Source organism: Bactrocera oleae, chromosome 2 (genome assembly GCF_042242935.1).
Source record: "Bactrocera oleae isolate idBacOlea1 chromosome 2, idBacOlea1, whole genome shotgun sequence".
In the NCBI taxonomy this organism is placed as follows: Eukaryota; Metazoa; Arthropoda; class Insecta; order Diptera; family Tephritidae; genus Bactrocera; species Bactrocera oleae.
The window spans coordinates 87,551,059-87,572,082 of NC_091536.1; the positions used below are offsets into that span (position 1 = coordinate 87,551,059).

The 21,024-nt window shown below is 35.8% G+C and overlaps 1 protein-coding gene across 2 annotated transcripts in view; it reads right to left on the reverse strand.

Annotated features, from left to right (window-relative positions):
* The window catches only part of side (sidestep), a 216,749-nt gene that overhangs the window by 114,582 nt on the left and 81,143 nt on the right, over positions 1 to 21,024 (reverse strand). For both annotated transcript variants that reach the window (XM_036361143.2, XM_036361140.2), the window contains exons 3-5: positions 3,475 to 3,607; positions 903 to 1,117; positions 534 to 644 (exon numbers count right to left, since the gene is read on the reverse strand). In XM_036361143.2, the coding sequence (XP_036217036.2) occupies positions 534 to 644; positions 903 to 1,117; positions 3,475 to 3,607 (459 nt within the window). The remainder of the gene's footprint in view (positions 1 to 533; positions 645 to 902; positions 1,118 to 3,474; positions 3,608 to 21,024) is intronic.

The window sequence follows — 21,024 nt, forward strand, 5'->3', positions numbered from 1 at the left end:
CCGTTCAGTTACGAGGATACGCGATTCCATAAAATAGTTGTTTGTTGAGAGAATCCCACGTTTCAATATCTTAGGGCGTTGTGGATAGAATAAATTTAAGTATTTTGTTATTATACAACACTACTTTTACAAAACCAATTGAAATTAATTGCGGATAAGGCGGAAATAAATGTTTTAAGTACAATAATTCCGCGAAAGCTGTCAAAAAAGCTGGTTATTAAGAGTCCTTTGAGTTTGCCTAAAAAGTTACATGAATTTAAAGCGTACCTTTTCCATTCTAAGGTCACTAGTTTGATCCAATGTATATCAGATTAAAATGCGTAGCCACACATACATGAAACACGTTTAGGCTAACATACAATTGCATACAACTGATGCCCGAAAAAGGAGAATTGCGGTTCTGCACGAAACCGCGTATACCCATATGTACATACAGATGGGAAAAGTCGAGATACATAGCGATATCACGCGCATTCCATTATGTGTTTGTATGCGTTGATTAAAAAAGGGACTGACATTTACAAATCACTTACCTCCTTTAACTTGGCAGCATAAAAACAGTTCATAGCCCTCACGAAATGGTCCGGCCATTTGGGCAATCTCCTTGCCTTGTGCATCGAAAATGCGTGGCTCCTCGGGCGGAACTGTCAACGCAGGGGTGGCAAATATGAGACAGCGCAGCGGCGAAGGATATGCGAAAAAGAGAGAAAAAAAACGAGCAAGATTAGAGAACGGGTTAATTGAAAGTAAAATAAAATTAATTTGTTTTGAAGTGAGCAATTGGTTTTGAAATGCCCGCAACCGCATGTGTGCGCTTCAAAACACAGAAATACATTTATAAATATATTCTGGTATGTATATATGCGTGCAATTTTGAAATTTTTATTTTATCTTTCACTCACCGACTAATGTTAAATTAATTCTAAAGTTGCGTGTTGGCGAATTGAAAAAGTCTATTCTACAACGGTAAATGCCGCCATCTGTTGGCTTCACATCGCGTATCTGCAGGCGCGAGTCCTTCAGATTATCGCCAATGGAGAAGAACAAACGCTGACCCAAATCGCTAGCTATGGCCGAATGCGGTGCTAATTTGATGTTTCCACCGCGCGAATCCAAGCTGCAATGAAGATGAAAAACACATTTTTAATTAGGACTAATGAAATCATAAGTTTTCTGTTTTAAATTTGTTGGGTAAATTTAGATCGCTAGAATTATATTCGTAGATTTAGATTAATTTTAGTTTTGAATATATATGAAATAATATATATGTGTAATTAATATACTACTCCATTTAATAATTAATTTTGTCATGTTCTTTTTATAAACAAAAATCGTTAACACGCTCTGCTGTCACCATATAAGGTGTGCGACTTTGCTAAATATCACAAGTGGAGAGCCTGGTTGTAGGCTAGGTTTTATATAATATTTAATTTATTTAAATATTTATTGGAGAACCAAGTACATGAGTTTGCTAACAATATTCCTTTGAATATTAACAGATGCAATTAATTCAAAAATGTTCAGCATTTCATAACTTTATTCATAATAATAGCCATAACACATACATTTTCAGCTGTAAAAGCCTCTATCATATTGTGCTTCTGGTTTGCGGTAAGAAATCGATATAAAGCTTAAAATTTAATTAGTGTTAAACCCTTGCTGAAATTTCAACCTGAGTTATCTGCGAGAGTAATTCCTTAGTATATGTGTGTGCAAATGCTTACATTTTAAACAAAAAATGATTAAAAAGCTTCAAAAGAAAACATACTTTATTAAGAGAATTTCTGATATGTAGGATTTCATTTCCTTGAAAAATTATTATTCTCCAGTTATTAAGGTAAATTTTAAATTGAATAACTGTTTTGAAGTTTAACATTACAGATACTAAAACTGTTTAAAATTTCTTATTCTCTTAAATGCCAGTAATATTCAAACCACTGTGTTTTGGGATAAAGGAAGAATATTACAAAGTAGTTTGAAGCCAATATTTTTATTTTTGGAGGGTACATCTCTTCATAAATTTCCCTGAAAATGTTTAAAATTATTTTCTGGAGCATTTCTTGTAGAATATACCATATATAAAAGAGCTTTCGGGACAATTTATTAGAACAGCACAGGTACCAAATTTAACAGCATTTTTGGCGAGATATATGTTAAACAGTGAATGTGAATGAGCTTGGGTTTGCGAGGGTATCTACTAGACAGTTAAAAAAAATTTATTACGGTTTGTTTTTGTGGCACAATTTGTGCGTCATCCTGTACTAGAGACTTATTTTTAGATATTTGCCATATAAAATGTTAGTAAAATTATAGATTATGAAGTAAATTCTGCCATTTTCACATAACATACAAGTATATATTTTGATAAATTAAGAAACAAAAAAAACATATTTGAACTTTTATATTGCTTTTAATACCAAATTGAATTTGCGATTAAATAACTGTGACTTAGATGCTTTAAAATAATAAATATAAATCGATAAGTTATGACGTTAAACCAAGACACGCCCAACCAGAGAACATTACGACATCAAATTAGCGTAAGACTTCGAAATACTCCCACGCTTTGAATACTGAAATTTATTTATAGACTTATACAACAAAGAAAAAACGAAAATACAACAAAAGTTTTTTAAAGTAGACACATATATCTCTACAGCAAATTTAACAAGTAAAACCACAAAAATGTCTACTTAAAATGGCGAATAAACCAAAACTGAAAACGGGTCTCGCAAATTGTGTGAACATTGGCGCCTTAGCGTTTGCGGTCTGCTGAATATGTATACATGTGGTTGTGTGTGTGCTGTGCATGTGTAACTGTAGTTTTTGGAGTATAATGTGTGTCTGTCACCAACCGTGAGCATAACGCGTCAGCACCCGAAAAGGATGCGAAAAGCCAAGACAGCGCCAACAAGCGTTGCTGCCGCTGCTTATGACAACTGAGCTTGTACCGCGAATCGAGCCAATCTGCGTTGCTAACACGTGAGGAAAATGACAATAAATAACGGAGAAAAATGGCTAATCGGAAAAACAAAAACAAGCATGTATACATACAAATATATCTATGTACATGTGTATGTATATATGTACTAGCTCTAACCACAAAATTCTCAATTTCCCTGCCTTTATTTGTTTGTTTGTTTGTGTGCAATTGGCATGGTGGCGAGCCACTAACCGTGCGCCTATCTCTACACATATATATTGTATATATGTATGTTTGTGATTGTATGTGAGTGGTGTTGGCCGCAGTGATGAGTTTTCAATTTCCTTTTAAAATTTATAACCTTCATTGTAGCCTTTCAACCATTTGCGAATCCTTTTGCCAGTTAACGGTACACTGGCTGCTTTCGCCAGTGATGCAACACTACACTTGCATGCATGTTTGTGTGTGTTACGGTATAACAAATAACTACACTTATAAATAACATAGTGAGCGCTTGTAGTCCGAGCTAATGATTAAGTGATTTTAACTACCTGTAAAGTGGTATTCCGGTAGAGTCCTTGAACCACAACAGCAGCTTCACGGAGTCCTGCGGCGTTGGAGGCGTTAGATCGCACAGCAAATCGACGCTTTTGCCAACTGCAGCCCAAACAACTCTGGCAGGTACTGCAAAGAGAAAGAAAAGAACGGAAAAAGAGCTAATGAAAAGTGTGCAATGAATATGTGAAAGAAGTAAGCAGGATAAACAGCATGTTGTTGTTGTGCTCTAAATAACTCGCTAGTGAATAAATATATCTATATACTACATATATATGTATTTGTGTATAGAATTGTTTACCGCTACAATGCCGCACAACAAATATGCTCATTGCTACTTATTACAATGTTTATTCCGTTTCCTTAACGAACTGCAGAAACTATTTCCTATTTTTACATCCTTTTTGCTCTGCGCCATTTCCTTGTCTATGGCACGCCTTCCCGCACTCCCGCGCCCAGTATTGCATAGTCTTAATCTTTATCGTCTTGCTGCTGTATAGCCTGCACAGTTTCCTCCACCTGATCCTTGCTCCCGCTCGCGCACTCCCTCGCTCACTAAGCTCTCCCCCGCCCTATAGTGCTGCTGCTGCTGTTGAAGGGCAATAATTTTGCTCTATTGATTGTTTGTATATATATATATGTTGCTACAACTTCCGTTCTGATTCATTGATTTCGTTCTACCCTCTTTTGCGTCAACGGATCCAGCTATTTGTAACACGCTTGAGTGAATGCAATTATGTGCTACTGCTGTCGGTTCCCTTCTTGCTTCGACTGTCCTCGCCGACGGTGCTCTGTTTAGCGCGCCTGTTGTTGTCGCCATGCGTCAGTGCACGGCCAGCAGACCATACGAGTCTTTATTTCTTTCATTACTTTTTCTCGTGTTTTTTCATTTTCATTTTCTTTTTCTGATCTTTCTTGGCGAAAGTTGTTTGCTACTTAGCTGGAATATCCGTTGCTGAATGCTTTTTTATGGCCCTACATTGTGGTATTTACGAGTTTCGACGTGAATTTGCTTATGTTGCCTACATTTAGGCGCATGTGGTTTTCTCAGCGCCACATCTCAGCATCGGCTGTCGTTAACTGAGGTGCCAAAAGTTAGCATATTTGGCATTTTTTCGTGAATTCTTTGTAAATTACGTTATATACGCGTTTATTGAACTCATAATTGAGAACGAAGCAATACAAACATTTTCAATTAGGCGTAAGTGCCTAGGACTATGCTAGTATTTCCAGATGTCGAATGCCTTGGTAATATAACTTAGATTTACAGTATGAACTAAATCAACCAATCAATTTGTATTATATTTTTATATAGTTTTGGGCTTATAAAAATTTTGTGCCATAAATTGGCAATCTTTTTTCAGTCTAAACCTTTCTAACCTAAGAGGATATGTTAACGGTCCATCCTTGCGCCAAAGGTCAATAAAGAATGGGCAGATACTGCTGCTGACCTTCAGATATAGCTTCGAATAGTAGCGAAGACATCCACCTTTTATATGACATTCAAGCCACTTTTTGTATGATAAGCGTATAATTACTAGTTTTAGTTTTAAAAAAAGTATTTTATAAAAAGTAAAAAGTAGAGAATGTTTTTATTCACGAACTTTTGATTCACTAATTTATTAAGACCTTTCTTCAGTATTTGTTACTTATTGGAAATTATTATTTTATATTATAATGTCTTCGAAATATTTTCAAATGACGATACTAAAGAAAGATATGGAATATACACGATATGTCTTCATCCGTTTCAGTCTTTAACGGAAAAGTCTACAGTGTTTGTAGAATATTTTCGAGCTAGTGAAGTTTTCTATTTGATTTGTTAGATTTTGGCGTTTCTTAAATTCGAAAATCATTTTCGTTGACTCAGACATGTCTGTCTAGGTTAGGATATATTACATTATATTATAATATATTATGTTCAAATTTTTAACTTATAATATATATTATTATTTCAGGCATTTAGGTAAAATAATTAATAAAACTTTTATAATATTTTAATAGAATATAAGCAAAACTAAAAATTTCATTAAAAAAAATACAAATTCCTTTCGAAAGAACTTAGAGAAATTGCAAGCAAATATTAGTTTTTGCAAAATAGAAGAGTTTCCGGACGGATTATAATGATTGGCTTTCTTGTTTTTGTGTTTAGTGTTAGTAAAGGTGATGGTCTTTCAGCAATGCTCGTTATTTTCACTTTCTAATTCGAAGAGGAACATGTTTTTTTCAAACGCACACTTTGGAAATGATGAGAGTTTTTTATCAAAGCTATTTAGAATTTCATATGTAATAAATTTTTTATTTAATTTTTTTTTATAAATTTTGAAGACATACATATGCACTATTTCAAGCATTATCTACTTAGTTCAAAATTTACAATTCTTATAAGAATGTACTTTATAATGGGAGATTAATTGGATACCTTGTTTAATTTCTATTTAGTAAAAGTGATGTTAGCTGCTAATTTAGTTCGCACTAAGTTAGTTTTCAACTTCGTTTTGAAATGAAAATATAGTCGACATATATTCAAAAATATAAAAATACTTTTTTAATAAGAATAATCCCAAAATAACACGTTAGTACTCCCCTCATACCAAAACTTAAAAATAAAAATTTACTCAATTCTGGCACAGAAATTCATTTTTAGTGAGAAATATTAAAAAATTTTAAGAAACTTAATTTAATTAGAAGGTAGACAAATTCACACATACACAAACCTCTATACTTGTTCTATATGCTCAACAGAGAAAGCAACCCACCTACGCTTTAAAACGTTGCTGTCGCTGACACAAATTCCATTTTTTCCAGCGGCAAATTCGAGGGGAAAATCATTTTCAATTAACGCAAAACGTTGCTTTCCAAATTTTCAGCTTTTAGCTTTGTTTGTTGGATGAAAAAAGAGTAGAAAAGTGGGAAAAAATGTGACAGGACAGACGACGCCCTTCATGAAAGCTATTAAACAGCAACAACAATGAAAGGGAGACATCAAATGACACTGCTTCAATATTTTCATGTTGTAATTTATGAAAATGTGAAATGCTTATAAAAACCTTCTGAAGCAACGCAGCGGCACATATCTAGATATAATATATAGTCATATATACATTCATATATACAGACATGTGTTTGTGTATGAAAATCTTTTATTTGCTTTTGACAGTAATATTTTCCATTTTCGCCCCTCTCCAATACACACACTCAATACACACACATCTATATTGGAAGCATCGACACAAATGAAATCGCTGCAGACCTTTGTCGGCCTACAAAATGATTTAGTTTAGTTTTTATGATTGCTTTTGAAATACAACATAATTTTCTAAAAATACCTGAGCGAGCACCCCAATCACACAAATTAATGCATTGTTGTTGTTTCAAAAACATTTCGTTCTTGTTGTTGTTATTGCATACACATAGTTGGAATGTTGCGAGCCGGAATGGAGCATGCCGGTGTTGACAGTTGCTCTGTTTGGCACGCATTTGCCTACAACAACAACAGCAGTGCTTGAAACCACACGCACTTGGCCCCCGCTTCATAACGGTAAGAATTTGATGAAGTGCATAAGTGAATGCGCTTTTATTTTAAGACGCAAAGTGCGCATTCGCTTTCGTCGCACAAATCACTTGATCGAAGTGAATAAAGAAATGTTGCAACCGAGGTGGGTTGAGGCAAGGTGTCAGGGCTACAAATGCATTCACCGTCTCTTAAGCATTTCCAGCTGTTCCGTGCAACACATTTAAGCGCTAACATTGCAGTTGCATTAGCATTTGATGCTTAATTCTGCCTTTCAACTTCCATGTTGCAAGCGTCAATAATAAAACGAAATGCTAAGGGGTAGCAAAAAGGTTGTTTTTCAATTTAAACTAAGAGTTGTTGCATTCAATCACCGGCATTTTTATAATGGGTGATCCAAGTAGAGGTACTATATGATGAATAATACACGATCGAATAGAGCACGTCCAGCACGCAGTGAAGAAAATATAGCGGCCGTAGTTGATAGTGCACACGAAGACTCTGGATAGTCGATTCTGCGCCGCTCGAAACAACTCGAACTGACGTACGGAACAACTTGACGCATTTTACGTCGAGATCTTAAATTGAAACCGTACAATATACAGCTGGTGCAAGAACTGAAGCCGCTTCACCTTCCCAAGCGACATCCCTTCACTCTATGTGCTCTTGAAAAGTTCCAAGAACATCCGACATTTTCGAGCCTCATTTTGTTCAGCGATTAGGCCCGTTTCTGGCTCGATGAGTATGTAAACAAGCAAAATTGCCACGTTTTGGACAAAGACTAACCTGAAGAGATTCAAGAGCTGCCATTTCATCCGGAAAAAAACAACGGTTTGGTGGGGTTTGTGGGCCGTTGGAATCATTGGTCCATATTTCTTCAAAAATTTTGCCGATGAGAAGGTAACCGTCAATGGCGACCGTTATCGCGCCATAATAACTGATTATTTGATGCCTGAAATTGAAACTGATGATCTCGGCGATATTTGGTTTCAACAAACCGGCGCATCGATCAATGTAGCTATTCAGAGAACACTTTGATGAGCAGATAATTTCACGTTTTGGGTCGATCTATTGGCCACCAAGATCGTGTTCTCGCTTCGATTCAGGCCTTGAAGCAAAACATCAGGCGTGTCATTTGCCAGTTACCAGTCGAAATGCTCGAACGAGTCATTGAAAATTGGACTCAACGGTTGGACCCAAAAGTTGTCAAAGAATGTTCTTTCAAATGATAATAAACATCCCATACTAAAATTTGAATTTTCTGTATTTTTCCTTCAAAAAAATAGCAATGGATCACCCTTTATGTTTCGTTTTAATTCGGCTGTTACAGCATTTTCATTTGTTGGCGAGCGCATTCAATTTGATTATTGCATGTCATTTCGGGCGCTAATGAGGTGCAAGAGGTGTAAGAGGTGCAAGTGGCACGCAATGCAGTCAAATGCGCTTTAAATTGTTATTGTTATTAATGTTGTAATTATTGTTATTGTTTTCTAATGCGCTGCGATGAAGGCGTGCGCATTGTTTGCTTACAACCATTGAACTCTGCATGCGCCTTTATTCAACTCTTTGTTTATGTTTATGGATTCAGTGCTTATTGGGTGCTAAATGCGGATTTATGTTTTCAAGTTACTTGTTTACATGCACTGCAGTGAAATTTAGTGTTTTTCCGATTAAGAAGACAGCCATTTTGACATGAAATGTGGCGATAATTCATAAATGATTGACAAGGGATCATCTATTCATAAAACAAATTGGTTGAAGTATTTGGCTTTGTTTTTTGTTTAGAAATTTTATGCGACAATCAATATGTGTTGAGTTTTTTAGGAAAAAAAAAATAGATTACATTCATACGTTATATATATATTTCGTGAAAAATTTTACGTATTGCATGACAATTAATTTTCTTTATATTATAATATATTTTTTAACATTTGCAAACAATAATTTTAAATTTTGTTTCTAAAGGAGCAAAAATAAGAAAAAACCTTTAGTTTGGAAACATCGAAGCTAGTTGCTGCTTAAGTGCATTTCTTAAACAAAAAAGTAGAAGCAGATCTTTATATCGATTTTGATCGGTCACTTTGTATTATAGCTATATACCATACTCATCCGTTGTAAGCGACATGTTCAGAGATGGTAGAGCTGTCTTGAGAATAATCCATGCCAAATGTTGTAAATATATAATATGATATCTTCTCAAATAACAAAGTTTCCATAAAAGAACCTGATTTTGAGCGGCCAGTTTATGTAGCAACTATACTGTGCTATAGCGCTCTGACCAATCTGTTCGAAAGTTGTGTCGCTGCCTTAGCCAAAATTTTATTCCAAACTTCAAGGTATCTCGTCAAATAAAAAATTTTTCCATACAAGAAATTTATTTTAAACGATCAATTTGTATGATAGCTATATGAACTAATGCTCTGAGAGCGACAGTTCCGACAAATGAGCAGCCTCTTGGGGAGATGAGGCCGTGTGAAAAATTTTAGTTCGATATATAAAAAATTGAGGATATAATTGGAGTAATTACAGACAGATGGACATGACTAAATCGCCTCAGCTCATCAGCTCGTCAGTGTGATCATTTATATATATATTCTCTCAGTGTCTATCGTCTTGTCATATATATGCACTCAAATACTGCTCCTCCAGGTTTATTTTAGGCGAATTTTAGTTTTTGTTTAATATTACCTTGACCCGTTGTCTTGGTTGTGTACTTCTAGTTGAGGGTGGCGTAAAATTTAGAAAAAAAGTGATATAAAAATGAGAAGGGTTTTCAAAACCCACGCGATCTAGCTCAACCGACTTACATCAGTCGTACCAAATATTTTTTAATCCTAAAGAGGTCGTTTATTCGAGAAAAGTAATTGAATATTCCTAAAATACAGCAAATGTATATGAACTTTTTTTGTTTTTAAACTTTTTGTACTTAACAGATCATTTTACTAAGACTCGCATAAAAAAAAAACCAAACATTACAAGAACTCTGGAAATTGAAAAACACCAAAACTGTACTTTCATATCAATAGACCTAACTTTTTATTTTTTTTGTGGATCTAAGACTCAATAAATGAAAGAAATTTGCATTAAATTATTCTATGCAACGATAAATGGCTCTTGTTTAAAAATAAAAATCATACACAATTTTTCATCGCTTTACTCTATGAGAGCGACAATATAATAGCAAATTTATTATCAAACAAACTAAAAAATCATCAACCCAAAGGATTTAGAAACAAAATTGAAGTTAAACTTGCCAAAAGTATGTTTGATTCGAATAGATCACTTTCGGTTCATACACTCCTAAATGTAGGCCAAAATTTTTGATTTGTAATTAACGCAAATATAGTTAAAGAAAATTTCAAAAACGAAGTGAATATGGTTATGCCTTAAATGAGCCATGGATACCAGTTATACCTATTGCCCTGTGTTGACTTCAGTAATTTGTAGTAGATTATATTACTGTGAATTACTCTTACACGTAATTAAACCTTAAAAAAACTTTTCAGATTGCGCTCTCACTTTTCGAAAGCAAGGTCTGACAAAAGTACTCACTAATGGTAAAAGTGCAGAAAATGTACGCCAGGTACACAGAGTACACACATTCTCACGCCGTGTAAAAGAAATTATTTTGTAATTGTCGCCAAACAATAACACACAGCAAAATATATGCCATCGACGGCAGAGCGCGCTTAGCAATTCACGCGTAAAACTTTTTGTTACATGTGGTTCATGTATGTATGTGTGTGTGTGTATGCGTTAACAAATTTGTATGCACAGCGCCATTTTGTAATTAAATCCCACAACCAGCGGCTCGGCGCGAGCTTTTTTCAGCCGCAGGGCGTGCGCTAAATGACATGTTTTGAAAGGGGTGGGCTATAATGGGTGCGTGGGAAAAAATTTGCAATATTTTTGATTTCTTACTGATTGTGCGCGTAATTTACAGTTATTGACGTGAAATCCGCTTAAATGGCTTCGATGAGCACACGATCTGCAGAGTTGCAACTGAAAGCAAAAAGTGTAGAAATCTGCGTTTTTCGTGGAAAAATTGCAATTCATGCGCATTAAAACGCCGTAATATGCCACGGTTGTGCAAGCTGTTTTTCGAGTATTGTAAAATTTGTTACAAAAGTTAGTTGGCGTAAAAGTTTTTATTAGGTAAACGCGTGAAAGTTTTACAATATTTTTAAAATTATTATTAATATTAGTTTTTACGTTTTTTTTTTTTTTAACTGCCACTCAGTAGTTGCACGCGATTAAGTTTTGTGTTCCTGTATGTCATTTGTGCCGCAAGCCGCTTGCCACCTCACAGTTGCCTGCTGTGTGGCGTCACCGATGCGCTGTGGCTACATTGTGTCTTTGCAAAGGCAGCAACAGCAGCGGCCTTTCTTCAGTTGTTGCCATCTTATTTTGATACCGGCAGGTCTTCAGCTATACCCAAACCATATTTGTGTGTGCATAATGAATGCGCGCCGCGCGTTCGCCCCCAAACGTGGGCGCCACACTCCTCGTTAGCGCACACAAGGCAGCCAAAAGCAAGGGGCGGCGCTGTGAGAGGCTCAGTTGGCGACAGAGTGTCCTTGACATTTTTCATTACACTAATGAAGTTGCCAACTGCTTTCGAAAAACGTGCGCAACGCTATGTTTTCACACAACTAAAGAGCTAACACACACTCTTACATACGCGTACGCACTTGAATGTAAACACACACACACACACATACATAAAACCCATGTAAACGCGTTTACATTTGAATGCAAGTAGGATGCATGCAATTATGTTTTGTTTTCCAAATGTCATCATTAAGTTCAAACAGCATAAATTATAGGTGTATGAGTATGTGTGTGTGCGTCGCCTATTCAAACAGCGGTTGGCAAATAAATAGTAGTGGCAGACAAAAAGAGATTCAAAAACGCAACAAAGGAAATTTTGCAAAGAATTTGTGTACAAAAATATGAAAGCTGAGATATTGAAGGTGATGCTGGCAAAAGCGAAGCGCTGAGGTGAAGGTTATAGAGAATTTGTTGATAAAAAATTCAAAAATAGAGAAAATATTGACACAATAATTGGAATAGTTTAATAACTTTTACAAAGATAGTCCTTGCAGATGTTTAATTTTGAACAGATTTACTCTAAAATCCTCCACCGGATCTATTGTCTCTTTTATTACTTAAAAATTTATTATTTAAAAAGAAGCTTTTTCAATAAAGCCTGAATGTAGGCCATATTTTGTCACTTCCTATGTTTTCAAATAAAGCATTGCCTACATTTAGGCACATTTCAAAAAATACGTAGCAAAGTTGCACACCGTCAGGAGTACTAATTAGAACTGCATGGAAACAAAGAAATATAAAGACCTGTTGATAGAGTACGTTTACATCAAAAACTCTTTTCACCGATAGATAATAAATAGTACGAATTCTTTATATGTATATTTATATATAAATGTCAAAAATTTTGAAATTATTTTAAGTTTCCGTAAATTTGTAAAAAAAAAAAATTAAATTAAATTTTTCGGCAGAATATTATTCGTAGATCACCGTCTTTCTCCAGCAGCATTTTATATTATTAAAAAAATTATTAGTTATCTTGCTATCTTGTCTATTGCTCTTTAATTTCTACACTTTACCAGTTCAGGATCAGAATTCGCTTTTTCAACCACATTAGTCACATAGTATATTAAGATTATCTCAGACCATACTAAAGTACTTTTAGTTATTAAGTATATTGTCTGGTGACGTCAGCTAGCAATGATGCGGAAAAGGGTTTAATATTTTTTATATGCAAAGCTTTTATTAGGACCTTTTTACTTACAATGAACATAGTAGCATTGGCTAAATAATTAAGTGAATTTGAAGCCTGGAAATTTAAAAAAATATACCGGTTTTCCTCACTTAGCTAGTGGGGAATATTTTATATGCTCTACTTCTGAAAAACTATCATCGTTGCAATAGAATAGTCTTTCTACGAAGTCACACAAACTACCAGAACTCAAAACTAAACTCCACAGCTTCCTTATGTTTTAAAAATATTTTTATTTACGGCGCAAAAGAGGTAGAAAGGAGTATTCCAATATATTTTAAAGACAACTTAAGAAAAGGCAGCGAATTAAGGGAATTATTAGGCAACAGCTGATATATTATTTTTCTCATACGTATGGTTTTGCGCCTAAAAGCTTACTACAGTAAACGAGCTCAAAATTCATCAAAAATTAGTAATTTTCTACAAATCTAGCGCGCCAAACATTTGCTCACCCCTGAAATGTTTATACTCGTGTATTTGTGTCAGTATGCGCTCATATTTCACATAGCCCCTTAGAAGCTAAAAAATTGCCACCTTCTTCATCTGCTGCACCGTCACTAATTTAGTTTTTTTCATTTACTGCTTTGCTGTTTCGCCATCCCGGCGCATTGCCACGTCGTTATTTGTATCATCTTCATTGGCGCTTCTTATTGCTTGTTGCGTTTTGTCGTGCTGGTGCGTGCGTAATGTTGCATAATTAATGAGGCAACAGTGGCAGGCATATGCGTCGACGAATAGACTTTCACACTGCACCAACAAAACCAAACGCATACATACACACGCATAAACGCACATGGCAGAGAAGAGTATCTGCTTGCGTTCTGCGCGTTGATGCTCATCTTCAGGGCCGCCTCTCCACATCACGCGGCGCTGTGACGGCAAATAAGTTGCTTTGTGTGTGGGTATGTGTGTGCGCTCGTGTTAGAAATGCGAGTATTTGCGTGAGTGGCAGAAAATATGGTTCCAAGCCTGTCAAGTGGCACATGAGAGTTACAAAATGAAATTTACTGCAACTATTCGAGTCGTCTGCATGTGTATGTGTGTGTGTGTGTGTATGTGAGAGCCTGCAAACAACTTGTAATGCAATATACAAACATATGTGAGTGTATATGTGTGCGTGTATAATTTACTGATAATAATAATAAGAGTGTTTGGCTAAACATATATTTGCAACTTAGGGCGGCGCTTCTACTCTGCTGATTTCACATTTCGAAGGAAATACCATCCACTTTTGCTTCTGTAAGTTCTAGAATACAGCTTAATGGTATATTCTTGCTAGAAAAGCTTACAAGGGCTAATCCTTGCCTGCTTTATATGTTATAATATCCTTAAAGCAATTCTAGGTTTCGAACTCAGCTCTTTCTCTGCCACTTGGCATCGTGAAAATGTGCTCGAGTACAGAAGCCAAATATAGCTCGCACAACAAAAAGTCAGCGTAATTGTATAATGAGTTGCAAACAAGGACACCATATTTTCTGGGATAATATAGCGTCATCTTAATTTAAATATTTAAGTGCGTGCGCGCACTTGATTGGAGATGCAGATAAGTGACAACAACAAGAAAAAGCACATACAAAAATTCAATAAAAAATGTAAAATTATTAAAGCTTAATATAAAAAAATTTAAGAGTAACGCAAACATTAGCCGCTAAAGATAGAAGGAATGCAGCAGCAGGCCGTGGCGTATGAGTAACCTGCACTGCAGCGGCAGCCTCCATTTTTAGCCACTTCGTCGCTTGTCAGCGTTTAGTTTGAGTTCTCTTCACTTTCCGCAGCTCATCAGAATTTCGACACTTCTCCCCAGTGACCTTAGCCAGTTCGCGAGCGCTTTTCACTTTTCACGATTTGTTCGCAGAAGTCCTTGTGCCGATTTGACACAGAGCGCTCGCCAAGTGGCGTGCACATTTCTAAGAAGCGAAAACAAATTCCGAGTTCAGCCTCAGTTCGCGCACAGTTGCTTCCGCTGCCCATAGCAGCAGGACAGCCAACGCCCGCTGGGCTTTTTGCAACTTGAGCAAGGGCAGCTGGGGGCGTGTTGCAGCAGCCGGATGGCAGCGCTCCTAGCGCAATTGCGTTAGTTGCGCGCCGAATTTAAGCTGTTGCAATGCTGACACATGCTGCGCGAATTGAAGAACGAAGACGTACACAAGAGATGAAAGTAGGGAGTGCTGCAACAGCGTCCGGAAGATTGCAAAAATGAGAATGTTGAAGAAAGATTTCGCAAGTAAATAATATTGAGGATGTAAGTGAATGTGAAGAGATAAATTGAAAAACGCGACGTGCAGTGTTAGCGCCGATCCAGCGCTGAGTGTGGTTTATGCTGCGTACAACGTTAAATTTCGATTTGGCGCTAATGCGTGGCTGTGTGCGTGTGGGCATTTGGTGCATGTCTGCTGCAGCATTGTATTATTAGATTTAAGGTTCTGCGTATTTACACTGCTTTCAATGAAATGCGATTTTGATTTTATTTTAATATCTGTGCGAAAATGTCTCTGACTTTTGAATCCGGCTGCTCGTAAACTAAAAACAAATGTTTGCAATGTAGTTCGAGAGGTCTGAGAGCTTAAAATATTTTAGGAAGTCAAAATTATGTAGGTAGCTTGCGGAAATAATGCTTTTTTAGCACGAAAATGCGTTGAAAGTTTATCGTCTACTTAAAGCTGTTGACGGTTTACTGCAGTTTACCGCTTTTTGAAGGTTTACTTTGGCGCTTTAGTTATTACTGACTGCTTCGTATTTCGTCATCTGCTAATTTTTACCTATTAACTCTTTACCTTATATGATTTACAAAAGTCTTTTATTCCTCTGCACGACTGACCTTTAACTTCGCTTTTAAGTACAGGCGACTGGTGAGCATGTCCGCGCTACTGCTTGCTTGCGTTTCCACCAACAATTAATGACTGCCAACTTTTTTATATTGACTTATTGACAGAATATTGACTACTTACTTCTTGACTTCTAATTTTGACCAATGATCGTTGCTGACTGTTGTCGCTTGACTGAACGATTATCGAGTGCATGTATCGAGGTAGCGACTTTCCCACAAGAGCATTTACCTAATTGCATTAACTAAGTTAAAAGGAGCTGATTCATAACTATCATTTACAGTTACTATTGACAACTGATTGACAATTTTTTATTAATTTTTTGATATTTAGTAATACTTATTTTTCAGTAGGACATTTTTCTATTTGGTGTATTTAGCACTACCTTTTATGATACATTGTTTTGACTAACTAGCTGAGTTTACCTTTGTTTGTAAATGTTTCTTATCACGCATTCTGACTACTATTTCTTCCTAATGGTTTGAGAAACTGACTTTGACTATTAATTATATTGAAGCCAATTATTATATAACCGAATTGAAGTTTGCTTATTTAATATTTTTGGCGGCCTTAGCATTGATTATGGATGACTTTTAATTTTAATGCAGATTATTGAATTGGAACTTTTCATAAACGCATTACGATGCTCGCTTATTTACCCGAAACTTTTGTTGATTGATTTACGGGATTTCGATTACTGACCGTTGATTTTACAATATAACATTACTTGACCGATATTTAAGTTACTGAATTATGGCTAATTACTGCTGATTTCGTTTATGGGGTACAGAAATAAATTTATAAAATATCGAATATTCGAAATTAGGAGTATAAACAACTATCTTTTTAAATACTGACTAATTTCAGTTGCTTACTTGTGAAATATGAACACCACGAAAGCAAGACCTAAAATAAATATGACAAAGTTAAAATGCAACTATTTACTTTTTTTTAACCATTTGAGCAGTACATGGGAACATGAAAATAAGAGAGCACACATTGCATATCGCCTAAATGTAGGCTTAGAAAGATAAAAATTAAGCTACTGAAGCGCGAAATCGCTTAAATAAGTAATTTATTAAAGAGTAATAGATATGTTACATATATACTTATCAGGATAGAATTCAGTTATGGCTTGGACCTGAATTTCACCTTTCAGGGGCCACATAAGGTGACGACTGAGAGACAGGTGATTTTTGGGTATTAAAACTGCATAAAAAAATGTAGTGTAGAAATTTTTTGAGCTGTTGTCAAAAGTTTAAGAAAAAGCGCAAATTGTTTACGCATGATCTTCGACTGAAGTTATGCCGGCCTTTTTAATAGTCGAAACAAGTCTCTACTAGAAGGTCTTGGCCGTACAATGACCCGCAGTAAAAAAAAATCAAAAATTGACAAAACTGTTTAAAATTGAATCCAAATTTTTGGTCTGTCCAATAGTGAGCTGCGTGGGGTCCAGCAAATTTGAAAAATGTTGTTTTGTTGGAAACGTGCTTGAAAATAAACTAATGGAACTCATTAATCAGAGCGGCTAGACTTTAGAAGCCTGCAACTAAAAAGCCATCTCAGATATCGATTTTAAATTTAAGTATGTGTTTTGTTAAGCTATCGAAATATGAAATAATATTTTTTTTAAATTTCATACCTAACATAGTGTCCTCTGTTACAACTTACACGCTTCATATTAAAAACAAAATACTTTAAACGAAAAATTAAAGTATGTATGTATGGTATGTATGGTATATATTCTTACATACCAAAAAGCAGGCTTACTTCATTTAGTAAGCCCATATACACTCGCTCCTTGTTGCTTCATTACCGCACAGCACAAATTCAAACGGACACACACTTGCTAGCAATTCGTACGCTTTTCCTCAACACTTTGATCTTGCTGCCATAATTACGCAGCAATGATGAAGATAAATATTAACTCATATAAAAACATAAATTTAAAATTTGCCTTATTTGTTTTACGCTTGAGCCGCAAAGCGTTCAAGATTGCCATTAATGTGGTAAGCGACGAGGAAAAAAACGAGCAAAGCGAAGCCAAACGCAAAATGGAGATAGGAAAAAGGAAAAAAACGCAAAAACGTAGAACGATATGTGCTATGCAAATAAGACTTAATTGTGATTACACAGGGTGTATGTGTATTCGCATAGCCTACGTACAGGGGGCTATTCTACAGGAGCCAAAGGCGTTGAGAGGTATGCGAAAATACAGAAATACCTATTGTATATGTATGTATATGCGAAATTTTTACACTCCAGAATGAGTTAGAGTAGCCGCGAAATAGTGCAGAACTATATTTAACGTGCGCTACTGAAGGTACCGTTAGTTCCGGTGAATTATGTAGAGAAGCGTTCGATTGTCAAGGTATGTAGATGCTAATTCCGTTGGATTTTGAGGCAGAAACTCTACAAACGCTTCTCAATGTAGTGGTGGCTATATGCTGAATTGATGGAGGTGAGTCGTACTAAAGATAGTAATAGTCATCATAATGAAAAGGGAAAAGTGTAAAGTATATATATATACATGTATAAATACTTATATACTTTAATTATAAATATTATTTTGTTATGTGTAGGTTAGTCCATACTGCTATGTATGTGTGTGTATGTGCGCTTTTAAAAAATAAATATGCAAGTAATGCGCCACAGCCCAACTATATACTTTTGCACACACAACCGTCGCTAACTACACTGCCGCATGAAATACTTGTATATACAAATATATGTATGTATATATACAGTTAGGTAAGATGGCTGTTCTCTCAGCATGGCAGTGAAATCGCACATAGCTACTAATGGAAACCGGTGCTACCACATGTTGGACGCTGGCAAGTGTGTGGTGTGCGAGTGTAGTTATGAGAATTTAAGTAACCAAGCGTTGGTTGCCAGCCGGGAAGGGCGCACAAAAAATAGTTGGAGAGGGTCACTACAGCTGGCCCTAATGGCGGTTTTCTCACTTTTCAATTTCTGACTGCATTGCGGCCGTGCAGCTCAACACTTTGCCTTTATATTTTGCGGTTGTGCGCAAGTGTGTGTTGATAAGTGTATGAGTGTTAGCGTATGAGTATGTTATGTATGTATTATATTATGTGAGTGTGTATATATGTATGTCTGTCTGTATATACAGTTAAGCGAGCAAATATCTTTTAAAGCGTTTCTCTCTGTTTTTGCGAAACCGCTGCTTTGAATATTTATGCGTGCGCTCACATGCACACACTTCTATGCAAACATACACACATACTTATCCACACACACACACATATATACGTGTATGTCGCACAAAAGCCTTGTGGCTAATGGCAAGTTTATTTATCATTAACTCGCAAATTTATGTAGTCTATGCGAGACTTTGGTTGTCCTCTAATTTAACCCATTAGGATTTTACATATGAATAATTGGTCTTTAAAATATAAGCTTTTTTCTGTAAAAAAAAAGGGAGAAGGATATGCATATCAAAGTGTACGAGTATGTATTTGCTATGAAATAGTCATGGTCAGTAGCTTTTTAACTAACACAAAACTTGCCACATACATATACATATTCATGTATGTACAATATATCATATGTGCCCACGGAGGCGGACGGAGTAATAAGCTACATAGTTTTTGATTACGCAAGTTTGCTTTTAAAGGACATTTTTTAGTAATGTTGTGTGTAAAATCCCTTTTAAGTTTATTTGTTTATTTTTGAGAATGGTGGTCACAGAAAATAAATATCTCACTTATACGTGTATAATGAAATGGATGCGGATAGTTAAATTATCTCTTAAATTTTACTCTGCATTCAGTATAGCGTGTATGTTTTACACTAACAATTTTTTTTTCATATTGCATTGAGTTTAGCAGGATTTATTTACTTAATCACTCGTCTAAAAATTGATTTTTTCTTTTTGAATAAGTAAACTCTCACTTGCTTTTGCTAAAAATAAATGTTATCTAATAATAAATATTTCTTCAGCTGACCTTTGGGTTTTTGCAGAGGTCACATTTGAACTGTAACTATTATATTAGTATAACAATCTCTGAAAGATGGATTCATACAATCGACAAAGCTGTTTTAGCCCATCACAAGTCTTCCAAAGCAATATATTTCGAAACCAGTTAGTTCAACTTTACCTGGATGACTAGATGTATGACATCCAATAGGCTTCAACCTTAGCCTTGCTAAAGCTGGATATTTTATAACAAGATGTTTACGCTCCTAACATCCTCATTTCTTTTATGTGAGCTTATATTCTTTAATTTCTGAATTCTCTCTCCCTCTCATCATCTTTCAAGATTACCGTGTATAAGAATTCTTTTGTTATTCGTATGCTCAGGAAAATTAAACCCAAGCGATTAGCTTTAAGTTGTAACCGGTAATTGATTAATTTTTAAATGTTATAAAATGTTAAAAGAATTTAAAAAGTTGATTAGTTCTTGTTTTGTAGCCTCTCGTGTATAAGCCGCTACATAAGTCTTGTCTGAACAACTAAACTGAACTGTTCATGTTATATAAAAAGATCAAAAGTGCCATTTTCAGGGAACTTGTTAAAAATGTTGCGCAGCGAATTTAATTGAAACCCACTGAATACACTCTAATTTAAGCAAATAACGAGATAACGGAAACTTTTCGAAGAAAAAAACAAAGAACGAAAGTAATAAAAAACAAACTAAGCAACTTTTTAGAGAAGAACAACCAGATGAATTAAAACAACAATGATGGGAAAAACGCAAAAAGTCTGCGACTTAATTTACTCGCCAATCAAAAAGTTTGGATTTTGGCAGGTGCGGCGAACGCCCGAAATCCGGGAAGTAAACTAAGTAAAATGACAACAAATTAAGTAGAGATTTGTAACTTCATTTGTCTCGAGGCGACGTTTTGTTGCAACAAACAAATGACAACACGTACGCAGAGCAAATTACGCACACACACACACGCACATGCTTATTTACGGCTACGTGTGTATGTGTGTGTGTGCGCCCCGCGTATTCCAACTGTCAAAGTGACCACAGTGACCGAGTTGCGAGAGCTGCGCTTAATTTGTGGCGAGGCAACTCATTAGTACTACCAAAAGACAGCTTTCAATGATGTTGCTCTTTTCGCATTATTGCTGCTGTTGTTGTTGCCATGTAGTCACTTCGCTGCAGTGGAGAGTAAATACATCTTCAAATGTGCTAAGATTCATTACCGTTGTGTTTCTAATTTAGTATTCGTGACACACAGAAAAATGCCTTCAACTGTTGCACGTAGCGCCGGCCACCGTCCCTACGTTTCCAACAGTTCGCCACCAGTTCGGTAGGACGCCGCTGCGTTGTGATTTATACACTAAACACCACCCACTCATTTGCACTCAGTTCGACTTACAGTTGACAGCGCCCACTGTGTCGGTGGCACTACAAAAGTCCACCAAAATCGCGCC